Source organism: Coturnix japonica, chromosome 6, assembly GCF_054131305.1.
Source record: "Coturnix japonica strain WE chromosome 6, WE-NBRP24, whole genome shotgun sequence".
NCBI classification, from domain to species: domain Eukaryota; kingdom Metazoa; phylum Chordata; class Aves; order Galliformes; family Phasianidae; genus Coturnix; species Coturnix japonica.
The window spans coordinates 36207102-36220485 of NC_140668.1; the positions used below are offsets into that span (position 1 = coordinate 36207102).

The window sequence follows — 13384 nt, forward strand, 5'->3', positions numbered from 1 at the left end:
GTCACATGCTTTATATTGAAATAAGTCTTTTCCTAGGGGATTTTAAAATTAACAACACTGAACTCAGTTAAGTACCTTATCTTGAAAGAAATGCATGAAGTTAAAAATCCCCCTTCTTCTTAATTATTCCTGCCATACTTTTGCAGAGACTTCAAGGAGCCGATATCCAGGTGGGATCAGGTCACATGTGGGAGAATGTATAATTGTGTCTATTTGTAAAAAGGTGTTTAATTCAAAGGTGTGCTGCTCAGTTCACTCTGGAACCGCTTGCGCCTAAAGAAAAAAAGCTCATCATTGTTCAGTGGTGAAGCTTTGTGAGTTAATAGAATAGCCCAGGTTAAATTAGACAGAATGGAAAGAAACTGATGATGCTCCATCTGTCCGTCACTCCCAGCAAGAGAAATACAGAATGGTATGTAGAGCTTTCTTCTGTTTTTCCCTCTGCTCCTGCCAAGTGGGGCAGGCACCCCTACCAGCAGCTCCGATGTTCCCTGCAATGCTGAAGGTGATATTTCAGTTTCATTTTACCTTTGGTGTGCCTGGCTGCTTGAACTAACTTTGCACAGAGCAAACAGGTGAGCTATGCTTTTCTTACTCTAACATCACATTAGTGAAAGAGTTAAAGGGAACGTGTGAGAATTATTGTGTATGTGTTAGGGATTAAAGATCAACTGTTATAAGTTGTCGATCTATAAGCCAGCAACCACTAGCTTGAGTTGCACTTTAACCTCATCCTTCTATGTAACAGGAAAGAGCTGTTCTTAGCCCAGAGAGGAGGGGACCGCTACGCCTGCAGGAGCAGCTGGGTAGAGGACACAGGAACTGTTCAGTTACATGAACGATGGAAACAATATTTAGCAGAAACAAAGAAGAACATCCAGAGCCCATAAAAGCTGAGGTGCAAGGTAAGTGAATGACAAACTCTTCTGTTTTCAAATATATACAATATTGTGACACTTACTCACTCGAAGCAACGCAGAAGAGGGAAACAGAAAGTGAGAAACGTCAGTGAGTTTTGTTTAGAGGACTGAGCTCAGACCTTATTTGTGCCCCAGACTGTTGGATTTTTCTCATTTTATGGGTATTTCTATGTGCTTTTTCAGAATATCCATCTAAACAGGATTCACTGAGGTTGGTGGTGAGGAACAGAACCCCAAGATCTAATCTGCTGGCACTCCCTCCCCCATGGCTCCGTACAGACTTTCGTTTTCTCCTCTCTGTAACCCTTCACTACCCTCTCTTGGGTATAAGGCACTCAAGCAAAAAATGCAGGGTGTACTCCAGTGTGACAGCCTGGAGTGTCTTTCTAGACATGAACACTTGATCAATTTAACCTTTTTTTCTCCTTTTTTCACCTTGAAGAAGAGGGACTCAAAGAGATTTTTGCTACAGCTACAGGAGAGGTTTGTTGTTGAGTACCTCTTTCTAGTAAATATACACTGCATACAGCAGGCACCTAACACTAGTTTTAGAGTCAGTTCCCAGGTAGGTCATGTCAGGTACATAATTACATGACTGTGTTGTTGTTTTTCAGTTTGGTGGCTGAACTGAAAAAGATTTTGAATTGTAGGTGATTTTATACCTTTCAAATGTTTGTCACTCAAAATAAAAGCTTACCATTGACACATATGAATTTGTTTGCAAGCAACAACTTTTACTACAACTTATCTGTGTTATGGAATGATTTCTTTGAACAAAAACTGAACAGTTGAGTAAATTAAATTAAGATATTACTTCATTGGTAATGGTTGTTCAGTATTTACCAGGAATGAAAATTAAAGAGGACCCTGACCTCTTTACATATTTAGCAATCCCTGAGTTCTGCCTGTATTTTGTGTCCTTATTACTCAATATGTGCACTGTAAATATGGCCCCATAACGCCAACGTCAGACATAACTCTTGCTGTCTGAAAGACTGTACAGCCACATGAACATCTGATCCTCCTCAGCTGTGACAGTTAATAATCCTCCAAATATTTGCAGATTTTACTGGGTCATTTTCGTGTCCTCATGTAGTACAGAAAAGCATTATTATTATTTTCACTTCAGAAAGTGAAAATAAGGAAAAAAAGAGATGCAGTCCAGATTTGTAAAGCTGTTTGTCACTTAAGAATGCTGAGATACCTACTGTGATTTGCAGACATTGCAGATTGAAAAGGGCCCAACTCAATTTACTTTCTGGCTTTAAGTAATTTCCAGCAGTCTTTTGCTCAGGTGATAATGTCCTATCATAACATTTATGCAGAATATGACTAGCAACATTTTTGAGCAGGTTATGCTTTAGTTATCTGAAACTGAAACGTAATTATTTGCTATTACAAATGTGGACATGCATTCACGACCCATCTGCCTATGAAGCCTGTGTCCTTAGTAATATCATCCTGCAGCATGACCCTTTCCTAAAGGAATGAATGCTGGAATGCTCCTTTCATTCTCAGGTCAGTTGCCCACTTGGTTGCAAGGAGTACTTCTCCGAAATGGCCCAGGGATGCACACAATAGGGGACACTAAATACAACCACTGGTTCGATGGCTTGGCACTGCTGCACAGCTTCACATTTAAAAATGGTAAGTCATTGCATGTCAGATCACAGATAAATGAGCAAACCAAGCATTGGTGTCTTATGTTGTCAATTCTGTTCTGAGTTTGATTAGCATTAAAATGTTCCGGGTGTCTGATTATAACCCTGCAAAAAAACCAAACAGCCATGTAGGTGCTGTGTGCAGTGAGTCTGTCGCAGCCAGCAGTCAGAGCAGGTGAGCTGTTCCTTATAACTTCTTGGTGACAGAGGGCTGTGCACACATCAGAGAGGACAGTCTGCATTGCTGGATCCTGGTGCTGCTCTGGTTTGTGTGTGTCAGGTGTCCAGTCACACCACTGGGCTCTAGAGAGGCTGCTTGATGCCAGGATCTCAGATATAACTGCGTCCTCCAGCTACAGCCCTTCCCTCCTGACATAAAAGGAGATGGAGAAGAAACTGTTGTGATGGTTCAGTAGGGTAGTCCTCTCTCTGGAACAATTACATGTTTTAAGACCAACTTCATGACCACAATTCCTTGGCTGGGGTAACTGGGGGTAAAAACCACACAGTGTGAGCAAGGGCCAATTTCTGCCTGTTGTCTGCAGAACAGAGAGTGTGAAGTGATAACACGCTTTATGGTAAAGTGTCTCCAAACATACCCTCACACCTCACTCTCCATAGCAGCAGCAGAGGAATCTCTCCAGGCAGATTATGTTGTCCTTCTTTCTAAAGTGCCAAAGTTCAGCGCTGTCTGTGCTGTGGGATGGCGTGCAGCCAGCTCTGAGCAGGTCACTTCAGGGCAGCATTTGCTTTCCACACACATCACGAGGGCCGTTTCTCATAAACACTGAAGTGAAAGCACTTTCTGTCGCTTCAGGTACTTTTCAGTGTGAGGCAGGATGTTTTACACCTATTCTTCCTACAAAAAGTACGGTTCTATAAAGGAACTGAAACCATCCCTGCCGTTCTTCATCCTTGTGGTTCCTCTAGGCACCTAGACAGCTGAGATAGCCTTCCAAAGCAGGGGTTTGGACAGCCCGACCCATTGCAAACCTTTCTTTGCTAAAGAACATCTGCTTAGTGGATTCTCTATCTTCTATGATTCTATGATTCTTTGTGCCAGTTCTAAAAGAGCTTAGCATGAAATGTGATTGAAGTCCCTTTGACCTTTGTCAGGTGAAGTTTACTACAGAAGTAAGTACCTCCGAAGTGACACGTACAACTGCAATATAGAAGCAAACCGAATCGTGGTGTCTGAGTTTGGAACCATGGCTTATCCGGATCCATGCAAAAACATATTTGCCAAGTAAGCAATGCTTTTCCCAATAGGGTGCTGCTATCTACCTCTCTCTCCAGCACAGATATCTTTCTATTTACACTTAACACTTGTATACAAATATGAATTTTGTTTTGTAAATTTACAATTGCCACATAGTGGTAAGGTCAGGAGTGATACCCAGTACTGTATGCTCTGTGGCTTAGTCTAAGGCAAACATTTCAATTCCACTTTGTCAGTAGTGCTGTCTGTTTAATTCACTTGTGCAAGGGGCACGGCAGGGCAGGGACAGAGCCAGCACAGCCTGCTCTGCATGGAGCCACTTCTGCTTTGCACAGGGTACACACAGGTACAGCTTCTGCTCCTCTAATGAGCCAATATGACATTTTCCTCCCCACAGGGCATTCTCATACTTATCTCACACCATTCCTGAGTTCACGGACAACTGCCTGATCAACATTATGAAAACTGGGGATGATTATTATGCTACAAGTGAGACTAACTTCATCAGAAAAATTGATCCACAGACTCTGGAGACACTAGAAAAGGTATAAATGTCTGTGTGTCATTCTGGTTCCCTGCCTGCTGAGGAAGACAGTTTCATACTGACTCAGATGAATCCCTTAAATTTGCAGTACACAGAACTGGAAGGACATGTATTTTCTCCTATTTCCTGCCTAGCAGTGTAGGCTGTTTTGAAATGATAATAAAATGAAATGGTGAAGATATCCCTTCATGGAAAACCTCAGGGGTTCAAAAGAAAATCCCAAGCAGTTCAGGGGAAAGTGGGGCTTTGGGCAATTGCACAACTGTACACAGTGTAGTGGGGTTGCGGGCATAATACCACATATTGTGCTTGTGATGTGATTATTTTGGATAGTTTCCATTATAATGCTTCTGTAGTTCTCAAGCGATTTACATAATTAACAGTTTAGTAGGCCATTTATATGATGACTTTTCAAGTTGTTTGTGCAAGCTATTACTTAATTGTTAAAAGCAAGTGTGGACATATTGAATATTGAGTTTTTCTTGTTATACATTATAGTTTGAGTACAAACCCTTAAATCGAATAGAAATCATTTTGTTCCTGAAAATTGTTAGACTCACTGCCCTGTTAAATAACTGCTCTCAGAAGGGGATGGGCATTTGCAGAGTAATGTTAGCCAACCTCCCTGCTCTATTGTGTGGCTGCAACAGAGAGGTGGATTCAGGTTCTGTAGTTTGTTTAGCCTTGAATTAGGAAATGATTTGAGTATCTGCATGAGTTATGTGACTTAAATGATGAATTTTCAAGACCTCTGGGGGGGCCCAGTGTAAGGCTACCAGTGCAGAAGGGCTGGTGGATTTGTGGCGTTAAGCTGTGATCAATTTTAATGTACCTACACATCTCTAAATTCTCCTACGGTATCATCTTCCAGGTAGACTACAGCAAATACGTAGCTGTAAACTTGGCAACTTCTCACCCACACTATGACAGTGCTGGAAATATTCTCAACATGGGTACTTCAATTGTTGACAAAGGGAGAACAAAGTATGTTCTCTTTAAGATCCCTTCCTCTGTACCAGGTAAGATATGGCTTTTATCGGTATTTCTTAGAAACTTTTCATTACTTTCTTCTGACATTAAGGGGAGAAATCACAAGATTTTATAAATGTCATTTTACTTTTTCTTATTTCTGTTCAGAAAAAGAAAAGAAGAAATCTTGTTTTAAACAGCTGGAAGTAGTGTGTTCCATCCCTTCTCGCTCCCTGCTCCAACCAAGCTACTACCACAGCTTTGGAATCACAGAAAATTATATTGTGTTCATAGAGCAGCCATTCAAACTGGATATTGTCAAACTGGCAACTGCCTACATCCGAGGTGTGAACTGGGCTTCCTGCCTTTCCTTTCATAAGGAGGATAAGGTATTCTATCTAATGCCAAGCAATGGAGTCAGCCAGGCCAGTAACCTGTTGTTGCTCTTGCTGCTCTGTTTTTCATCTTCATTAATTTCAGTAACAACCCTCCCTTTCTTTAAAAGCCCTTATTGTCATGTTGCACTTTTTATAAATTAATGTTGTATTTTTTAAATATTATCTCCGGAAAGTTCACAAATAAATACTGATGCTGAGGTAACAGCTCAGCACAGTTAAAATGTTGTGTGCCAGAAGAGAAAATAAAGCTGCTCTTAACATCGCAGCAGCTCCTCCTGCTCCATACAAAATACTGTATAGTGTGTATGAACTCTGTTCTAGATCCATTTCATCAGATTAATTAGGGACAGGTTGGTGGAAAAAGCCTGAATCCAACAAAAGGACACTCTCTTCTGTTGATGCAATTAAGGGGGGAAAAAATTCTGTTTCCCGAGTACCTTATTTCCATGTTTTGTGGCCCTCAGAATGGAGACAGTGCTGGAGTAAAGGACACCAACAATGCATTTTTTGGTCTCAAGATTGGAACTTCTCGCCTCCTAGTAGCAAATCCTGAGTCTGTAATGTGCTTCAGTAGGAACAGGCAGTGCTTTAGAATGTAATGGCTATCTGTAGAAAAATAATTTCCTGTGTAACTGCTGGTCATTAATGGCTTTACGTAATGTTTGCTGTCTTTCAGACGTGGTTTCACTTTGTAGACAGAAAGACAAAAAAAGAAGTATCCACCAAGTTTTACACTGATGCTCTGGTGCTTTATCACCACATCAATGCTTATGAAGAAGATGGACATGTTGTTTTTGATATCGTTGCCTACAGAGACAATAGCTTGTATGACATGTTTTACTTAAAAAAACTGGACAAAGACTTTGAAGAGAATAACAGACTTACCTCCATCCCAACCTGCAAGCGGTTCGTTGTGCCTCTGCAGCATGACAAGGTAGGAAGAAAAGGGCTTTTAAAACTGTTCTTTGATCAGTAATGTAAAAGTCTAATGAGAAAAGTGGGTGGACGAGCAGTTGCCAGCCCATTTGTGCAAATGTTTCCTTCTTTAAAAATAACATGTTCACAAAGTGTTCAGGAGTTTTGTTTTTTGTATGTGTTGTGAGAAATGGCAATGAGCAGTTGGACGTACTGTTACATGGGTTGAGGTTCTGATGCCATCATTGAGATTTACAGAAGGATACTGAGCATGCATCATTTCCTTAACAGTGCAATTATTTGTAAGGTGCTGTACAATATGAGCAGATATATCAACTTGATGTTGGTTAGAAAGGTTTTCTTGAGGTTTTGCACAATCTGATTTTTCCACTTTACTGGAAACCGATATGAAATACATTCACACTCCCCACTGTTGCAATAGCTTTATTAAGATGAGAAGATTTCAGTTAAGTACAAGATTTAATAGCAAGAGGAATGATCTTATCTTTCAATATAATTTAAAACATCATTTTACATCATTGTTTGCAGTAAAGATTATATACTGGCCAGCAACTTGGGCAAGTTCCTGCTTGATTCATTTGGAATGGATAATACTTCTTCCTTCAACATCCCAGAATCTTGCTGGCTTTTCATGTCTCAAAAACTCATGCAGTAAGGGCAAAGGATGTGTTGGATCTCAACTATCCTACCTGCACTGTAATGTTAAGCATTCAGCTATGGTGTATTAAAAACAAGAATGCACCTTAACTTTGTGTGAATTTCATATTTTAAAGCCTATCTCTGTTAATTAAATACACAAACTGTATCATGTATTTATTGTGCTTCTGGAACACAGCCATCTCTCTCTAAACCTTTCTAAATGCTCAGTATGATTCAAAGCTGTTACACAATGATATATTCAAACCCTCTGAGTATAATGAGATTTCTAAGGAGAAGGTCAGAATCTAATGTTACAGGATAAATGGAGGAACTTTGTGAACCTGGAATATCTGCTCAATCCCAAATTTGTCAGTGTTAGTATCAAGCCTGATGAAAGTTCTAAATTAGAAACACATTACATTTTTAGCATGCCTCTCTTTCAGGATGCAGAATTAGGTTCTAATTTAGTCAAGCTTCCAACTTCTGCAACTGCTGTAAAAGAAAAAGATGGCAGCGTCTATTGCCAACCTGAAATATTATGTGAAGGTAAGAAATAGCTGTTATACAGATCTCAAATACGTTCTCTTACACACCTACATTTTGTTGTATTCTAACAATGCCTAGCAGCTGTTTGTGTACATCAGATCTTTATAAAGCTGAAAGTAACCAAAGCTTTAATTAATATGTTTTCCATAATATGGACAATATCTTTCTCTTCCTTATTTCACTCCTTGGAGCCCATCCATTAATATAAGACCCTGAGCCTGCACAGGAATGATTCAGAGGCAGTATTTGGAAGCTGAGTTGTAAAGTTAGGGAATAAGTGAATTATTGTTATTTATAGTGGTACCCTGGCTCTAGAAACATCTATATTTAGAAAGACCAAAATACCACTGTGTCAAAGACAAAGAGCTTCACTTTGCAAGTGTTAGACCTCTGCGTGCTTAATGGAGACCTGCACAGCTTTTTAAGAGGATTACAGAAGATCTCCTAGGTCAGGCACGTCCTGCTTCCCAAACAGCATCCCACAGAAAGGTGAGCATCCCAGCAGTCTGAGGAATAGGTTGCTGTCATATTTATCAAGAATGAAGTCTTCTGATGTCTGCAGTTACATCAGTTTCATATTGCTCTAGGGTCCCAAGCCTGATCTTACAGCTATTAATGGGGCTTGCAAGTCTACCTGTTGTGAGGTATAAAATTGGCAACGTCAGTTATGTGCTGTATTTTATGAGTGTTACCTCTGAGGGTGGATAAATTGTATGAAGGGTCATAATAGGAATTTGTAAAGGGTGTGGATGTGCTTAAAGGGAAAGTCACTTCTTAGAATGTTAACCTCCAATTGTATCCCAGAAGCTCACATGTCATGTGTTTATGAAACAAATGAAGCGATACTTATCATTTCCATTTTGAATGAACTGCCTTGGCTTAATTGTGCTCTGTTAATACCCATCATCAGCGCTCTTTAGAAGTTCAAACATATAAAATCTGTTTTAAATGCTGTCATTTTTTTTTTTCACAGGGTAGCATTAATTGACCTATGTAAATGTTAGTTTGGAATTGTATTTCTTCTTTTGTTCCTAAGTCTTTGGCTTTATTACACCTAGGGATAGAGCTGCCTCGTGTCAACTATGACTACAATGGCAAAAAATACAAGTATGTCTATGCAACAGAAGTCCAGTGGAGTCCAGTTCCTACAAAGGTATCACTAACATTTACAACATTGGGAACTGTGTATATCACACAAATCAGATGTAAGCAGTTATAAGTAGACTGTACTTCAGTCTGTCCCAAAATACAGTGTTGTCTGCAGTCACCAATCCAAACTGAAATGGGGGGTTCTGAGGCCAGAAGTGAAACTGGTAAAGCTTCTAATTGACCACATTGCAGCTGTGTACCGTGTTCATAAACTTCAGCACTTGAAAGCACTGAGATTAAAAGTTGGGCATGTATGTCAGCTTACTTGGATAACTGAAACAGCCCCACTGGGCCAAACTATGGAAAAAATACATCCTCCTTTTGCAAGTTGAAGGTATGGAACTTTGTTGCCAGCTGTTGAAAACATGTAGCTCCATAAAGAGCAAACAAATGCTTTCTTAGGTGTGTGACTTGAGATTGGATGCTGAAATATTCAATAGAGAATCGGTTTTTATTAGAACCTTTCCCATTTGTGAGTCATTCACACACAAAGCAATAGGAAATGGCTGAGTTCTCATGAGGGTAAACTCGTGTTGCATCATTTCCCTTGTGAAATATTGATAAAGTCAGGCTTCTTTATCCAGTTTTTTATTTCCTGTCTTCTGAACACAGTGGTTGCAGACCCTCCCTTTTCCATTTGATTGAACTTCCATAATGTGCCAAAACCTACAAAGGAGAGAGCAGCAGAAAGGAATAACATTGGGCAGACATGTATCTGTAATACTTATGGTTTTTCTTTTGCCTCAGGAAACTCAACTAAAACAAGTAATTATTAAAATAATACATATTTTTCCAGAAAGCTTTATCCTTTGCTAGTTCTGTGTAACAGGATGGCAAAGGCATCCTTTGTGCACGTGTGATGGCAGCTTCTCAGAAGACAGCCTAGAATTGCCAGCAGATTAAGATGAAAAGTGAAGGAGTATTGCACACACAGACTCCCACTTTATAATTGCTGTCCCGAGAGCAAATTGAGATCACTCTTGGCTCTATATAATTACCACCACTGATTACAAAATAAAGCTGCATTTCTTCACAATGCCAGAAAACATATTGCAGAACATTTGACAGTAGCTCAGGCAAATAAACACGTTTGTGATTTCCAGTGCAGATAATTCCTGCCTGTCTTAAAATATAATCTGACAGCAGTTTATATTTATATTGCTGCTTATTCGTGTCAGTTTTTCTTTCATGAATGCAGTCACAGCAACAGCCAGGTACAGTCCTTAGGTCAGTGGAGCTGCTGTCCTCTTGGATAGAAGGGAAAATTCTTCCTCCGGTGCTCGAATGCTTTCATTTTGTTTGAAGTTATTTCTCTGAGCGACCTTTGAAGGGGAAAAGAACAAAACTGCATCTGGATGTGTAGAAAAAACACTTAACAGAACGGAGGTGGAAGTGTGTCCCCAGCGGAAGGTGGTTTGGGCAGGCACTTGAGCCATTAATGAGATGAAAAGCTGTGCCCTGTTCCTTTGGTTAATGCCACTGCCTATGTGGAATTCTTGCCCCATTGGTTTAACCTTTATATCACTATTAATAGCCCTTGTTCTGGCATATATACCCTAGTTAACAATAGAAGGCCTTGAGGAATATTGAGGTCACAACAAAAGGAAAATAATTCACAGGATTAGAAATGGGAAGGTTTAAGTCCTGTTTCCTGCTTTACAACAGAACCGCAGTCATTTGGGGCAAGTCACTTCAAAGTGCTGTGCTATGCACTCTTCTCTGTATTTGTTAAATATTTCAAGCCCAACAAGGGAAGATGTAATTGCAGCGTCATGAAGTGGTATCTCTGCCTTTTTTAACACTACTAGAATAGTCTCTATAAAATTAAAGAACATTTTATGATTGTGCAGACACCAAATGTGACTCCTAGGTTTAACATTTTCCATGTGCTTCCTGTCTGCGATACCACTTGCCTCGTTGCTCCTTACCCCTCAGCACTGGTCCCCCATAGCAGCCTGTTCATGTCACAGCTTTGGGACCAACCACTGTCACTGACTCATTTCTTTTCTGGTCACAACAACTTAGATTGCAAAACTGAACGTCCAAACAAAGGAAGTACTGCACTGGGGAGAAGAGCACTGCTGGCCCTCAGAGCCCATCTTCGTTCCCAGTCCCGATGCAAGAGAAGAGGATGAAGGTAAAACAGTGACAACATTTTGAAAGCTGGGTTATGCATTAAGTCTTCAAAGTCTCACTGTTGTTAGTCAGAATGGGGAAGCTGGGTCAGTGTTTCTGCAGGTCAATTAAAGTTATTGCCAGCCATTTTACTCCTGCAGACTAAAGACAAATCAATGACAGAGCAACAGGAGCTTGAGTAAAGTCCCATGTTATTCATAAGCAGTAAAATCTATGCTTAGGACTTTCTGGATTGCCACTGGGAACTAGATTTATCAATTGAAGAAGCTGGGCTGTGGAAGTCAGTGTCGTTACAAATGAGAACACAAAGTGGCATCTTAGGTCTCTCTGTAACCTGGTTCCAGTTCTGTTTTGAGGTGGCTCCTTGCAAAGACAGATGATAAATAGCTGGAAGGATGCGCTCCAAGCTTCACTGCTCAGTTGCCCAACAAGACTGTCAGGGACACAACTCAGTGTTTCCTTGCTGCAGGCAGACCAGGTAAAGGAACAGAAGAGAAGCATTCATTAGTTCTTCAGTTCTCCCACTCAGACTTCATCTAGTAAGCACTTCCAGTTTGTGTCCTCAGATTCCTAGCAAACAAGACTCATTTCCTGACAGTGTTATATTTTCAGCTTGGTGTAACCAATGTGAGCTTCTAATTCTCGGCTTGTATGTCACAGGTGTTGTTTTGACCTGTGTTGTGGTGTCTGAGCCAAATAAAGCGCCCTTCCTACTCATCTTGGATGCTAAAACATTCAAAGAATTGGGCCGAGCCACAGTCAATGTAGAAATGCACCTGGACCTGCATGGAATGTTTATACAGCAGAAGGATTTGGAGGCCAAGATGGAATAAAACACTATTGATCCGATCACACAAACTGAGACAACTTTCTACTGAATGTGGGATAACATCCCTTTTATCATTCAAGAACAACCATGTTATGACACAAAATGACTATATGTAATCTCTTTAATAATAGATATAATACTTTTAAGACACAGCAATGACTTTTACTGCAGGTAACAATATGCACAACTGGCATATAACTATTCCAAAAGAAGAATGATCGGTATTTTAGAAGTGCTAATGTTGTACATAAATGTGGTAGAGGGAACAGGAGAGGAAGGTAATGAGAATATTTAAGTAGAATATGGATTTCTGAGCCAATGAAGTACAGTATTTATAGTGTGATACATGGCATGAATCACATGGGTCTGCAGCTCATGTATCTTTCAGAGATCAAGATTGCAGCTTGTGATGCAAGTTTTCTCCAGCCAGAAAACCTCATTTTAAACCACCTGCGGCTGGTAATTCATGCCAATGCATTTTCTTGGTGCTTAATTTCCACTATAACCAAAGTTAAGTATTACATTCAGGTGCTACAACTTTCTAATTTACAACCGAAGCAAACGAGCAAACAAAACTTGCTTTGCTAAGAATCCCATGGTGTGTTTTTTCTTCCAAGTACATATGGTTTGATGTAGCATTCTAAATACTAGATAGTGCTCTTCTATCCTAATGCCATAAGCAATTTGTATTTAAATCAGTTTTCCTTGAGAATATCTGACATAATGCTTATTGTAATTAGATGAGTGTGTTGTCAAAAGATGAACAGAAATGTATCTTTTATTAATATTATTAATCGTGTTACTAATGCTATGCATATGAATGAGAGCAATATATTTATAGGAGAACTCAGATGTACATTCAACAATTTCTTTAGGTGAAAGTGTATTTACTGATGGAAGCTGAATCATTAACAAGGGAGAAACCTGGGTATCCATCCATCCATCCATCCATCCATCCATCCATCCATCCATCCATCCATCCATCCATCTATGCCAGGCGTTCACCCGGTCTGCACGTGTCACCACACCATATGGGTATCTCCCACTTTAACATTCCTGTTCTCAGTGTTTCTGCTGCTCACTGTATTTTGCAGTAGAGAAACAAAATGAAGTCACTGTCATTTACTATTGCCCCGTCATGTGAGAACAACTGGGCTTTGGTGCCTTGTTGCAGCAGAGCAGCAATAGAACCAACGCCATCCACAGTTCTTGCTTGCTCTGTTACGACTCCCTTTGCTGTCTTTGTAGTTTGCTTGTATAAAGAATACACTGCCTAATTTTAATGTTAAAAAGTCACTTGGGTCAGATCTGGAGCTTAAGTAAGCAGTTTGGGGCTTTCAAATGTTTATATGATCCATAAAATGGAAATAAACACCTCTGCAATATGTGTCTGCAGGAATAGTGACCATCAGTGTTCTCAAGGCGTATCACTACCACC

General features: G+C 40.0%; 1 protein-coding gene across 1 annotated transcript; it reads left to right on the top strand.

The window, feature by feature from the left end:
• Positions 1-768: 768 nt before the first annotated feature.
• Positions 769-13351, top strand: BCO1 (beta-carotene oxygenase 1). Its single transcript, XM_015874129.3, has 11 exons — positions 769-905; positions 2439-2567; positions 3698-3827; positions 4198-4345; positions 5216-5363; positions 5482-5702; positions 6388-6645; positions 7730-7832; positions 8891-8985; positions 11007-11118; positions 11778-13351. The coding sequence occupies exons 1-11, from the start codon at positions 842-844 to the stop codon at positions 11948-11950; spliced, it is 1581 nt and encodes a 526-aa protein (XP_015729615.2). The 5' UTR covers positions 769-841; the 3' UTR covers positions 11951-13351.
• Positions 13352-13384: the final 33 nt, after the last annotated feature.